This window comes from Pantherophis guttatus, chromosome 3 (genome assembly GCF_059756535.1).
Source record: "Pantherophis guttatus breed Tessera chromosome 3, ASM5975653v1, whole genome shotgun sequence".
Taxonomy (NCBI): Eukaryota; Metazoa; Chordata; class Lepidosauria; order Squamata; family Colubridae; genus Pantherophis; species Pantherophis guttatus.
This window is the reverse complement of record NC_142065.1, coordinates 203,576,254-203,591,272: the sequence shown is the minus strand read 5'-3', so window position 1 is coordinate 203,591,272 and position 15,019 is coordinate 203,576,254. Positions and strand designations below refer to the sequence as shown.

Sequence of the window (15,019 nt, the reverse complement as noted above, 5' to 3'; positions counted from 1 at the left end):
ACAACTGGTTCATATTTATGAACCACTGAACAACTGTTGTGGTTGTCCCAGGATCATGTGATTACCTTTTGCGCTGTTCTCACAAGCGCTGTTCTCACAATGGGGAAGCCAAATTCACTTAACAACAGTGTTACTAATAACAGAATAGAATAACTAGAATAACAGAATTGGAAGGGACCTTGGTGGTCTTCTAGGCCAATCCCCTGCTCAAGCAGGAAACCCTATACCCGTGATGGCGAACTTATGGCACACGTGCCAGACGTGGCACACAGAGCCCTCTCTGTGGGCACATGCGCCATTGCCAGCTGCTGTTCTGGTTTCTGGTACGCCAGCCAGCTGGTCTTCACAGGTGCTGGAGCACCGGAAAACGGCCCCCCAAACAGCCATAAAACAGGCAGTTTTTTGAGCCATTTTCCAGGCCTTTTTTAGGCCTGAAAATCGCCCCCAAAATGGGCTGAAAACCAGCCTGAAACCAGCCCCAAAACAGGCCATTTTACAGGCCATTTTCAGGACGTTTTTAGGCTGTTTTGGGGCCCGAAAAACAGCCAAAAAGGGCCAAAAAACAGGCATGCACTAGCTGGTCTTTGGGTGCATGCATGTGCCAGAAATCCAAAGACCAGCTGGCCAGCAGGTGCATGCACACCAGCCAGCTGCTCTTCAGGTTTCCAGTGCTCTGTCGCATGTGCACATGCACACACATGCATGTGCGTTCCAGTTTGTGCTGAAAAGGTTCGCCATCACTGCCCTATACTATTACAGACAAATCGTTGTCCAATCTATTCTTAAAAACCTTTAGTGCTGGAGCACTCACAACTTCTGGAGGCAAGCTATTTCACTGTTCTAACTGTCAGGAAATTTCTCCTTAGTTCTAGGTTGCTTCTCTTCTTGATTAGCTTCCACCCATTGCTTCTTGTCCTTCCTTCAGGTGCTTTGGAGAATAGCTTGACTCCCTCTTCTTTGCGGCAGCCCCTGAGATATTGGAACACTGCTATCATGTCATATCATGCTAGTCCTTCTTTTCATTAAAATAGACATACCCAATTCCTGCAACCTAACTTAAGAATAGCAGTGATTCACTCTTAAAAACTGTGGCAAGAAAAGTCATAAAATGGGCCAAAACTCACTTAACAACTGTCTCACTTAACAACAGAAATGTTGGGCTCAATTGTGGTGGTAAGTCAAGGACTACCTATACTAGTTTGAGCAGGGGCATTTGTAAACCAGGGAAACTAAAAATTGATTCTAATTATAGTTAGTCCTAGAATTTCAACTGTAATGGAACCATTATGGGCATAACATGCCAGTTATAAAACTCGGATCAATCTGATTTTACATCCTTTGTGATGGTTGTTAAGCAAACGCTACAATTCTTAAGTGAACCAGTGACTCGCTATGAATGCAATTTTGCTGAAAACCGGAAGTAAAATGCCGGTTTTCAGCAAAACGATTGTAAAATGCAGTCATGCGATTATGGGATGCTGTAAACAGCTGTAAATGCAGTTGGGTTGTGCAGTCACGTGACTGTGAGGGGAGGGGACTATTGGAACTCCAAATCTAGGTTGTATTTAGCCCCAAAGTAGGTCCGTCAGAAATTCAAATGCTCACTAAGCAACCGATCGTAATTCGAGGATTGCCTGAGTGAATGTAGGAGGAGAGCTGTGTTACTGCACGGCAGCAAAACATCTGAAGGTGTTTTATGACATGTTTTCAAGCGAGCAGATTTTATTATTTATGAACTGCAGCTCACAAAACCTTTTGCCTTTTAATCACATTTGGTGATTTTAAAATCAGATTCTCTTTCTGATTTTTGACTACTTAATGTAAATAGTGGTACAGAAAATTGGAATGAGTCATGCCCTCATGTCTCGGTATGTCTTTACTCAATTTCAGGAAATTGTGAAAGAGTTTTAATCCATTTTACTCCTAATGAATAGGTTGTTAAGATAATTACAATCTAGTGAAGACGACTTTTCTCAACAAATACCTGTAGGATGAACAATTTGCTGCTTAACTACCTTAGTGTACTAAGTGTTACATGGTGTTTTTTTCAAACTGTTATCAGCTGACTTTAAATTTATATAACTTTTAGAAAGTCGGTTTTTTGAATTAATTATCTGTGGTGACAATTGCTGTAAGAAACCCATGTTCTCTACAATTCAGGAGAAGAAAATGCTTATCATATAAATATGAAAAGTTATCTAGTTCAGGCATCCTCGACTTATTTTATTTTTATTTATTTATTTATTTATTTATTTATTTATTTATTTATTTATTTATTTATTTATTTATTTATTTATTTATTTATTTATTTATTTATTTATTTATTTAGCCGAGTACATATTAGATAATATATCTAAGTATAAGCATGAATTGAATACATAAGATGAATACAATTAATGGAAACATTAGGACAGGGACGGTAGACACGCTGGTGCGCTTATGCACGCCCCTTACAGACCTCTTAAGAATGGGGTGAGGTCAACAGTAGACACTCTTAGGTTAAAATTTGTACAGTAGTCTTTCTTCGGTGGCCAATGTGTGGTTTCAGAAATATATTTTATTGTGGAGAAATCCTTTATATTTTTTGAGTTTAATCAAGGGGTTAGTTTGTCCAGTTTGTCTAAATTTCTTTCTGGACAATTCTGATAACAGTAGAGATATCTTTCACTGCATGAAGAAAAGAGAGGTCATTTTGTGAATGTTTATGTTTATGCTTCCATTTTTAGGAATGAACATTAATATTTTATGAAGTAAATACATCTCAGAAAGAACAGTTGGATTCAGAAAGTAATAAACATATTTCTACTTGAACTCTCATGCCCTCCTATAGCCCCTAGTATTTCTCAACCTCAGCCATTTTAAGATGTGTGGACTTCAATTCCCAGAATTCCCTAGACAGCTTTGGTATCTGGGGAATTCTGGGAGTTGTAGTCCACACATATTAAAATGGCTAAAGTTGAGAAACACGGGCCTAGAGAATTCAGTTTTGAAGTTCAGGAACACGTTCAATATTGAAAGGAACATTGTTGACATCTGAAAGACCACAATAGTCACATTGAAGAAGCTTGGATAAGCAGAAAACTCTCTCATGCAAATATTCCTTAGGTTGAACTGCATGCTTTTTTTTTAGGTTGCAACTCCATACTTCAAAAAATCCTAAAATCAATCATTGTGACTCTGGAGGAGGGGTTACTTTTGCAATTGTGCTGTGTATATTTTTTCAACACGATTTTTGATTTTGTGCTTATTTTTAATACCTGTAACTTGTTCTTTGGAAGCAGTGACGTGTTACTCAGATTATTTTGGGAGGATTACACAGTATTGGATGGCAAGAAATGCAGAGCTATTGACAGGAATGCAAGAAAATTTTGGGTTGATACCAATAGAAGAGAACTACGTACTAACTGCACTACTAGTTCAGAACTACATAGTAATCTATTTTTAATTTCTTTGACTGAAATAAATAATCTTCGCTATGGGTTAGAAAGAAGAAATAATTTCTAATTGTTGTTCCCATCACTCTTTTGAATTTGCAACTCTTAATTTGTGTTTGTTTCGGTAATCATTGAGAAAGAATTCAGCACAGGTTAAAGTAGAGAGAGTTGTTTTAGAATTGCGATGGCTAACCTTTTCCTGACTGAGTGCCGTTCCGAACCCCCAAAATACAATGCGCACATGCCCCCTGCGCATGCGCCTCACCCCCCTCATGCGCCCCATGCATCCGCATGCCCCCCACTCCCTCCGCCCCCTGTGCATGCCACACGAACCCCCTGCACATGCCAAGCCCCCACGCATGCGCCTCGCCCCCCTCATGCGCCCCATGCATCCGCATGCCCCCCACTCCCTCCGCCCCCTGTGCATGCCACACGAACCCCCTGCACATGCCAAGCCCCCACGCATGTGCGTGCATCCCCCCCATGTTCCCCACCCCCATGCATGCATGGCCCCCTGCACACACCCCGCCCCCTCACGCATGCGCGGCAAAGACCTAATGACCAGCTGACTGGCGGGAGGCGCGCACGAATGCGCGGCAGAGCTGAACAGGGATGACGGCTCGCGTGCCCACAGAGAGGGCACTTTGTGCCACAGGTTCGCCATCACGGTTCTAGAGAGAAGAAAATAAACCAATTAGTTTTGAACAGCAAGTCAATGAAAGTCAGTGGTAAAGGAAATCTTTGAAATGTAGAAAAGAAATCAGTTAAGGGTGTTGTAGGGTGATAGATCAACATAGAGCACTCAAGTTGTTACCAAGAGATTGCAGGATGACGTGTAGGATTTTTTGGGGGTTGGGGGGGAAACCATAATAGGAATTTCTAAGATTCTTTTTTAACTTTAACTTGAGATGTTGATGCTACCAAAATCTCAATTCACAAATGAAGGTGAATATTCGTGTCCCAGGATAAATTTGCAGGACCCAATCTTTCTAGCACATTCTACTAGAGAGAAGTTCCCTGAGGATGGACTCCAGCACCAGTCCGAAAGCTCAGAACACTAAACCTCTGGTCCCGGTGATTGACCCAGATTGGATCCCTCAAATCACAACTCTTTGGTTTTTTTCAAGATAGCCAGCCTCCTTCATTATTTTTACTGAAACCTAACATAAGTCTAATTTGTAAACCTAACTTGAAAAGTTCTTCCTTAGCATTGTTAATTAAAAGAAAATTAAAGTAACTGGACCAAAGTAAGAAATATTACTTTGCAAAATATGTTTTGGTAGTGTTCATTACAATGTGTATTTTGTCCTAGATTTTCTGGGCAAATATACTCCTGAAAACTAATTATTAAGTCAAGTTATTGAACTTGGTTAACTTATTTTGTAGTGGCTGAGTTTACCATAATAATTGCAGGTATAAAATGTTTTAACCTTGCTGGTTAAAGCTAATTATGCGCTGTCTCCGATGAATTCTTGGCATCACCTGGCAGGACAAAGTTCCAAATAGCGCAGTGTTGGAACGTGCTGGAATTTCTAGCATGTATACACTATTGAAACAGCGACGTCTACGCTGGCTGGGGCATGTCGTGAGAATAGCTGATGGTCGGATTCCAAAAGATCTCCTGTATGGAGAATTAATGCAGGGAAAGCGCCTCAGAGAGAGACTACAGCTGCGATATAAGGTTCTGCAAGAGGGACCTAAAGGCCCTGGGAATGGACATTAACAACTGGGAAACCTTGACCTCCGATCGTTCAGCTTAGAGGCTAAAGACGCAGCATGGCCTTCTCCAATTCGAAGAGACCCTTGTTCAGCAGGCTGAGGCAAAGAGGCAATCCCGGAAACAGCGAAATCTGGGGGGGTGGGCAGGGGACAGAATGTATCTGCCCTCAGTGTAGAAGGGATTGCCATTCTCGAATTGGCCTTTTTAGTCACACTAGATGCTGTTTTAGGACCTCTTTCCAGAGCACGATACCATAGTCTCTTGAGACTGAAGGATGCCAATGCAAATGTAAAGCTAATTAACCAAGGGTGTCTAATTTTACTTATAGGAGAATGCACTGAATATATTCTTTATCTTGGATAACAACATGCTAGAGACCAAACAGATGGTAACATTTGTGAATTGTTGATTAGAGCTGGATTATTTGAGGTCCTCGCAGTGAAAGGCTATCTATTTTATCAGTGAATCTTGCAGACCAGATGCTGTATTTCATTTGTAGAGCTAATTAAACGGAATAATCTTGCAGAGAAATGAAGCTTATTCTTCAGTATATTGATAATTATTTTGATTTGATGTTCTTTTTGCAAAAAAAATGTTAAGTTCTGTCTTTTAAGTGATTATAAAATACATTTCAAAGGAATACTTTCCATTTAGAAGGCTTTCTTTCTCACATAATTGCTCACCAAAAGAACATGGCATTAATAATTTAGTACCTTTGAAAAAAAATTAAACCTCCGTTCTTAATTGTCTAAAGCGTTCAGCTCTCTGAGCTTTTATTCAGTCTGCCTTTTACTATTATTGCTTTGCCTTTTATTAATTGAGTACAAAAACAAACTGAAAAATAAACAATCTGGAAATTTTGAAAAGGAAACAACAAAACAAAGAAAAGTAATGAAAACGGCATTTATTTGTAGACAGAAATACATAATATAAATCATCTGCATGCAAGTAACTAAAGGAGAATATTTGTAGCTCAGGATTGAAATGAGGGGCCTGTGGTGCCCTCTGAGCTTGCAAGATGGGGTAAAATTCTCTTAACAACAGTCTCATTTAGCAACAGAAATTTTGGGCTCCATTGTGGTCGTAAGTCGAGGACTGCCTGTATCCAATTGAGTTTCTTTTCCCTGATTTGAATTTCTTTTCCTCTGTTTTCTTTTTCCTTCTAGGCTTTAGATCAGGACAGAACTGCACTACAAAAAGTGAAAAAATCTGTAAAAGCAATATATAATTCTGGGCAAGGTAAGCTTTATTTCTCTATATTATTATTTACTGCATGTTAACAAATAATAAATACATTTGAAATAAATCGTTTTGAACTATAAGGATTAGGGAGAATTTCAAAATACAATGGAGTGGGAAAAATACAGATTTTTATTATAATATTTTCACAAGAGATGAAGCAGACTAAAGAAAATAACTTTAAACATTTTTTTAAATGTAATTTTTTTCAAGTTTATATCCTTTTGTTTATATTCCCAGGAATTATTTAAAGGTTCAGAACCTTTTAAGTGTCTCTCTGGCTATATCTGTCTCTATTAAGCAAGTAAAAGACAGATTTACTAACTTAGCAACTGCAGTGATTCACTGAACAACCTAAGAAAGGTTGTAAAATGGGGCAAAATTCACTTAACAAATGTCTCTCTTAGTAACAAATGTTGGGTTCAATTGTAGTCATAAGTCAAGGACTACCTCTGTATAGTTCTTTGTATTATCAATATATTAAAAAAAAAAATACTCCTAAACCTTCGGAATAGTTATGGTGTTCTTTCAAAATTTTTTTTGCTTCAAATGCATTTTTGAATATACACTGCTCAAAAAATAAAGGGAACACAAGCAGAAGACATCCGAGATCTGAATGAATGAAATAGCCTTATTAAATATTTTGTTTGTTACATACAGTAGTTTTGTGTTCCCTTTAGTTGTTTGAGCAGTGTATAAACTACTGTATGTAAAGAACAAAGTATTTAATAAGGCTATTTCATTCATTCAGATCTCGGATGTCTTCTGCTTGTGTTCCCTTTATTTTTTTGAGCAGTATATATATTTAACGTACTGATTAAAACCAAGAGAACCAGTATTTGAGAAGGCTTCCTTCTATTTCCACTTGCCAGCCCATATTTATTTAAAATATTTATATGGAATGCTCGTCTTACTCAACACAACTCTTGGTGGCTCACAACATCACTCAAAAGGTAATAAAACCCAAAGAAATAAAACCATTTTAGACAACCAAAGGCACCATAACATTCCTCAACAGCTATATCAATCATCATCCGGGTAGTAGCTGAAGGATATTATATGCATGTACTAATAAATCTTACTGGCGAACATTAACAGTTTTCCTAGAATAACATCTGCTTTTAGCGCTAAAGGTAATAAGTGTGACATTCAGCACAGTGGTAATTCTGCAGCGTTGTTTACATTCATCATTAATTTTTAATCTCTCTTCCCTACATTAAAAAAGGAACGTGCTTGCATTTTTCGTATGTGAAAAAGAAAAATCTGAGAGTTGTTTTGAGTCTGACACCTTAAATGCTGGAATAGTGGTAACCAGGCCTTGAAAATTGACTTACGAAGAGATATAATTAACTGATTTGTTATTTCCCATCCAGATTTAGTCCTAGAAAGCAAAGTAAAGTACCAAATAAAGTAAATCTGATTAACCCCAAAATTTCTGTTGCTAAATGAAACATTAGTGAAGTGATTTAAGTGAAACCCCCCATCAAAAATCACAGTCATGTGACTTGCAGGAGACTGAAAATAGTCATACAAGTAGACCAGTTGCCAAGTGCCCAAAATGTCATCATGTGACTGCAGGGGTATGTGTAGCGATCGTAACGTTGATATTAGGTTGTAAGTAACTTTTGGGAGGTCCATTGTAACTTCAAACTGTCAGTAAGCAACCAGTTGTAAGTCGAGGACTACCTGTATACATGCACAATCAGAGTTGCTTTCTGGTAAATGGGCAGCATGTATGTTTGTTAACAGACAAGCAATTACCGTATTTTTCAGATTATAAAATGCACTTCCCCCCCTCCCCCAAAGTGGGTGGAAATGTCTGTGCATCTTATACAGTGAATATTGCAGTGGGGGGAGGGGCTGCAGTGATCGGATTGCGGAGGCAAACGGGCTGCGGAGATAGAGGCAGAATTTTTTTTGTTTATATATGTATGTGTATACATACATTCATACATACATACACACACACCATATTTTTCGGAGTATAAGACTCACCTTTTTCCCCCCCTAAAAGAGGCTGAAAATTTGGGTGCATCTCATACTTTGAATGTAGCTTTGAAGCTTTTTTCCAGCCCTAACGAGGCGCTAGCTTTGCCTGCTCTAACGTGACTGAAGCGATCTCCATGCTTTGCTCTGACTCTCAGCTGTTCTTTAGAAGCTTTTTTCCAGCCCTAACTAGGCGCTAGCCGAGTGAAGCGATCTCCCCGTGCTTTGCCTGCTTTTCTTACTGCTGTTTCCTCTCAGCTGTGCCTTAGAAGCTGTTTTTTATCCCCAAGTAGGGGATAAAAAACCAACAAACTAATGTGCTGAAGCTGACCAGACTAAGGACGCTAGCCAGATGAATACCTGGTAGGCAGATTTTTTTTTTCCTATTTTCCTCCCCAAAAACTAAGCTGAGTCTTACACTCCAGTGCGTCTTATACTCCAAAAAATACAGTATATATATATATATATATATATATATGGCAAAATATGTTGCCACAGGAATTTCTACAATTGGACCAATAAAATATTTCTTCTTTAGGTCCCTGTCTTTTGTGATGCACTTATTTATCACTATTAATATATCCAATACTAATATTAAGAAATACTTGAGTATCATGTCGAATACAGCTTTTGTAGGATGGTGACACAACAGAGAAGAGATTTTTAATTAGCCTTTAGTTTGTTTGCTGTGATTCATAGCCTTTATTTATGCCATGCCCTTGGTTGCTCAACTATAGTCAAGGAGACCAAATCTCTTCAGTGAATAATTTGTTACTGACTCAATGTTGAAAACTTGTTTTGTTTTAGGAAACATTCTTTTCTTTTTGCTTGTTTTCCCAATTTCATCCCTAATTCTTTTGTTGGACATTACTGCTTTTCTTCCTTTCTTTAATTAATATGCTATTAAAGCATGATGATTTTTTAAATTAATATGCTATGTCTTAATGATTGAAGCAGGGAATGGACTTTAGTCTATTCACACTCTGGTACAGGTAGACCTTGAATTATGATCACAACTGAACCCAAAATTTCTGTTGCTAAACAAAACATTTGTTAAGTGAGTTTTGCCATTAGAATAGAATAGAATAGAATAGAATAGAATAGAATAGAATAGAATAGAATAGAATAGAATAGAATAGAATAGAATAGAATAGAATAGAATAGAACAGAACAGAACAGAACAGAACAGAACAGAACAGAACAGAACAGAACAGAACAGAGTTGGAAGGAGCCTTGGAGGTCTTCTAGTCCAACCCCCTGCTTAGGCAGGAAACCTTACACCACTTCAGACAAATGGTTATCCAACATCTTAAAAAGAATGGATAACTGGAATGCTCCAGTGTTGGAGCATTCACAATTTCTGGAGGCAAGTTGTTCCACTGATTCATTGTTCTAATTGTTCTGTCGGAAAATTTCTCCTTAGTTCTAATTTGCTTCTCTCCTTGATTAGTTTCCACCCATTGCTTCTTGTCCTGCCCTCAGGTGCTTTGGAGAATAGGTTGACTCCCTCTTCTTTGGGGCAGCCCCTGAGATATTGGAACGCTGCTATCATGTCAACCTATTTTCTGACCTTTCTTGCCACAGTTGTTAAGTGAATCACTGCAGTTCTTAAGTTAGTAACATGATTAGTCACAAAAGGTGATCACATGACCCTGGACACTGCAACCGTCATAAATATGAGTCAGTTGCTAAGCATCCAAATTTTGATCACATGACCATGGGGATGGTGCAACGATCGTGAATGTGAAAAATGGTCATAAGTCCCTTTTGTTCAGTGCCGTTATAACTTCAGATGGTCACAAAATGAACTGTTGTAAGTTGAGGACTACCTGTATATGCTACCACAAGATGTTCCTGGAGTGATGATGTGCTGTTGATGCTGAATTCTTATTATTAAGTCATTATTCAAATTATTTTTTTAATAGTCTCAGCTTTGACTTTCTAAGAGAGCAAAACATTATTTGCATAATTTCTCTCTAAAAGTCCAATATTGCTATTGCAATTAGCATTATTAGCATTATTAGCATTAGAGTAGTTCCCCAACCTTTCCAGGTTCGTGGCCTGGAGTGGGGGAAGGGGGAAAAGAGGGGATGGTTTTATGGTAACGGCAGACACACGCGCACGGTTATGCATGTGCACAAACACCTGTTGATCACATGAGTGGGGCTGCAAGTGCCCGCATGAGTGGGGCTGCTAGCCCCCGTGATGTTCGCGTGAATGGGCCTGTGTGTGTGTTCACACGCGCACTGGCCAGCTATACTCACATGGCCCGGTGGCCCATAGGCCGCAGCCCACAGGTTGAGAACCCCTGCTTTAAAGCATCCCATTGTCAGGGTTCCAAGTAACACTCCCAATGAAAGAAGACTCCAAGGCTAGAAGTTCCTCAAAGTTCCACTTTATTAGAGATGTCATATTGGCACATCTGGGAAAACCCAAATCTGAAAGCTTCCGGGTTTTTCCCACCCAAAAGAAAGTTGAAGTCCCTACCCTGCATCCACATGTCCACCACGTGGTCCAATCAAAGCACCGTCCCAACTGGAGATGCCTCCCAGTCACGCCACTCCAGGTGCAGGCTGAATGTCCTTGACTCCCAGAGAAAAGAACGTTGTTATGGCTAGATATCTCTCCAACTCCATGCAATCCCCCTTCCTACTTTCCCACAGCACTAAATGTGGCAGCCCTGAAGATTCAAAGATGGCCTCCAGGGCTGACACCCATGCTATGTATTTGGGGCGAAGACTTCGGTGTCTTCCCATGTGACATTTAAGGTCTTTAAGTCATCTATGAATGTTCTTCATCATGTATTTCAAGGGCATCCTGTTGGCCGTTTGGCATTATTATCTTCTTGCTGTGTTGGGAATTTGATTATTCTCCATACGGAGTTTATGACCTGCAAGTTGGAATCTTCTGCATGTGACTATGTTATGTAATTTGCAGGAGCACTTCTTCGTTAGTAACATGGTCAAAATAGCAAATCTTTAGGATTTGACAATGGAATCTTGGTTGGAAGACGCCGAGTCTCTTGTTAAAATACTTGCTGACACCCTCCAGGTTTTAACTGGCATAAATAGCTGAAAATAACTAACATAAATAACATAACTTTTAATATCTTTGAAGCGAACAAATGGCCAATTTTAGCATTGTTCCCTTAGAAAAAAAATACTTGCTATTTCTCATTGTTATTATTTTGTCTTCTTGTAAAGTGGAATTAACTGAACATTTTTCTCTTTCAGAACATAGCCAAAATGAAGAAAGCTATGCACAAGTGCTAGATAAATTTGGAAGTAATTTCTTAAGTAGAGATAATCCAGACCTGGGCACTGCTTTTGTAAAATTTTCCACGCTAACTAAGGAATTGTCAACACTGCTTAAAAATCTGGTGAGACGCTTCTAATCTTTTTGTCCTCTAAAATATCTACAGTTATTATTATATAAGGGTTGTGAATTTTGGGACGTTACAGTTGTTATATAAGTTATATAAATGTTACGTAAGTATTGATTGTAATAAACAACCGAACCATTTACATTTCTGGAGGGAACATTACATTTTAAATCCAGTTCGATGCAGCTATGGAAAAAATGGTAGGTTTTCTGAGGTCTAATGCAATGTTTTTAAGCACTTGGTCTAGCTTTGTGAAGACTGAAGCTATTCAGTCTATGCAGTCATTTGTAATGGCATTCACCCTAAATTTGGGTTTTAAAATTAACTTTCTTGTTTGGTTTTTGCACTGGATAATTCTGGAGAAACAGTTGAAATGATTTTAAGTGAGCGCATTTTTCTTCTTCAATCTCCTCCTGCTCAGTACAGTATATTTAATAAATCTGTTCAATAATAAAATAATAACTTTTCCATTCCTCAGACCCAATTTATAGCTGTAAAGCTATACATATTGTATTTATTGTCTAAATGTATAGGAATTATTACTGCAAGGTACGCCGTTCAAGTTAGCTTATTTTGAGTGATACAATAGCAATAGCACATAGACTTATATACCGTTTCACAGTGCTTTAGCAGCCCCCTCTAAGAGGTTTACAGAGTCAGCATATGGCCCCCAACAACTGGGTCCTCATTTTACCGACTTCGGAAGGATGGAAAACTGAGTCAACCTTGAGCCTGTCAGGATCGAACTCCTGGCTGTGGGCAGAGTCAGCCTGCAATACTGCATTCTCACCATTGTGCCACCATGGCCCACCACAATATACAAACAGCAGAATGTATGTGACATCAGATCCAACCTGTAATCATAATTTGGACTTACGCCCTCCATCTTTCTCTTCTTTCATGCTCTAGTCTTTAATTCTTCCTTGTAATTCTAGTTTGGAAGGTTAGTATCTTGAATCTACTGGCAACCTACGGCTGCCATAAACTGAGAAGTAATTAAGAAGTGACTAAGGTTCAATATGAAAGCATGCAATAGAAATCCTGTTCCTGTAAATGAATTGTATTAAATTTGGGGTGTGCCTTCAAGTCAGTGTAGACATTGGTGACTTCCTGGACAAGTTTAGGCAGTTTTCATAGTAATATTTTTAGGAAGTGATGTCCCCCTTTCTTCTTCCTAGAGCTATAAAAGAATAACTGGCCCAAAGTCACCCAGTTGGCTTTGTGTTTAAGGTGGGACTAGAACTTACAGTGTCCTGGGTTCTAGCCTAGTGTCTCTAACCACTACACCAAACTGGCTCGCCTTCCTTCTCTAATACTGTGTGAAGCCAATATGTAGTATTTATTATATTCTAAACGTTATATTTGAATTTGTTCCATTGGTGTAAAGCAAGGGGTCTCCAAACTTGACAACTTTAAGACTTGTGGACTTCAACTCCCAGAATTCCCCAGCCTGCGTGAGGAATTCTGGGAGTTGAAGTCCACAAATTGCCAAGTTCGGACACCCCTGGTATAAGGGAAGTTCTTTTTTAAAAAATTGTTTTTATTTATAACACAACACAATATAACAAACACAAAACACGTGATATATATTCCCTTTTTACAACTGTTTCGTAACGGTCATCTTCTAATATTTACATTTTTACCCAATTCCCTTTATACTATTCATTTTCTTCTTGTCCCTTTCTCTCTTATTTACACTATAATTCCTAACAATCATAATATTAATTTTGTACATTTTATACATGGTCCTATAAACATTTTACATTTATAACTTCTCCCTTGTCCTTACTGTTCACTATTTCTGGTCTCCAGCCAGGTGTACCATTTGTTCCATATTACATAATAGTCCGTATCTTCTTTTTCTTTAAGTTCTTTTGTTAATTTGTCCATCTTGGCACACTCTAGGATTTTTTTTTTAATCAATTCTTCCTCTGTTGGTGTGTTTTAATTTTTCTTTTCTGTAAGGGAAGTTCTAAGCAGTTGTTTCTGTGGAGTCCTAGGTGCTCTCTGACCTTGCCGATACTTCATTACTCGTCAAGATAACATCATTGGTGCTATTGAGTGTGGGGTTTGCTTCCTGTTAATATACAATAGGTTGGTCTACAGGTGTTGGTGGGGGTGTGCCTTTTTTTGTTAGTTGCTTGATTAGGCTATTGTTTTCTCCTTGATTGGTTGTCTGATGTGAATCCCTGCATTTCTGGGTCTTGGTTGCAGGAAAAGATGTTTTCTGATCCTTTTGTGCCCTTCTTAGCTTTCTTATTGCCTCTTTTGAATGCTGTGTAAATGTGGTTTATCTTTATGGATCTGTAGATGGCTGATTTGTCTGAATGCAGAGCTTCCAGGAATTCTCTAGCGTTTTTGGATTTAGCTTAGTCTAGACTGTCACAGCTTCCTAGCTGAAGCTATGGCTGAGTCTCTCCAAAGTTGTTTTTGGAAAGGAACCTCAATTATTATGTCAAATCCATCAGCAACAACTTCCAAAGAGGGTCAGTCTGACAAAACGCAGCATTGCACCGTGTAACACAAGCACCACTCATTCTAATGGAATGTATGGATGACTTTGGGGAACAAGGGGAAGAGATACTGGCTAGGAAACAATCAGATAAGAGAGACAAGAGCCCCCAGTGGCTTAACAGTCAAGAGAAAGAAACTAAGGAGAGACCTGTCCTAATGCGTCATGCAATGAAAAGCTGCATCAGGAAGTTTGCACCTTCAGACTTGCAAGATTCTGTTAATGTAGCCTTACAGTAAATTAGAATTAGTTCATTTAGTTGTGCTTCCTGTCTGATTTACCTGGGAGCGATGACACCCATTTTTTTATGAGTGTTTTGATGTTGCACATACATCCAGAAGGCACAGCCTTTTGTTATTTTGAAGAAAACAGCAGGAGTCTGGGACATTCATGACTACCAAATGAAGAATCCCTCCTCAAGGCTCTTTACATCAAGATGACAGTATCTTGCATGAACATTAGCTAGTAAATATTGCAATGAGCTGCTATCATCTTTAGGAGAAGACCTTTGGAGCCTTCCAAAATTGCTCTTCCGGCTCGCCAAGGGCAAAGGCCTTTACCCCAATTGCCTGGATGTCTTTTTCTACTCTGAAATTTAGGTTTTCCATCATAAACTCCTGAAGGTGTCGAAGGGTTGAATGTCAATACCCAGCAGCTTTGAGTTCATGGAATATGAATATACATAAACCTTCAACTTCCGTATTTAATATCAAAGTTTCTACATCTTCATAAACAATTCGTACCTC

At 38.8% G+C, this 15,019-nt stretch overlaps 1 protein-coding gene across 6 annotated transcripts in view; it reads left to right on the top strand.

The window, feature by feature from the left end:
- The window catches only part of ASAP1 (ArfGAP with SH3 domain, ankyrin repeat and PH domain 1), a 194,109-nt gene that overhangs the window by 92,319 nt on the left and 86,771 nt on the right, over positions 1–15,019 (top strand). For all 6 annotated transcript variants that reach the window (XM_060681834.2, XM_087890894.1, XM_060681835.2 and 3 more), the window contains 2 exons: positions 6,321–6,393; positions 11,613–11,758. In XM_060681834.2, the coding sequence (XP_060537817.1) occupies positions 6,321–6,393; positions 11,613–11,758 (219 nt within the window). The remainder of the gene's footprint in view (positions 1–6,320; positions 6,394–11,612; positions 11,759–15,019) is intronic.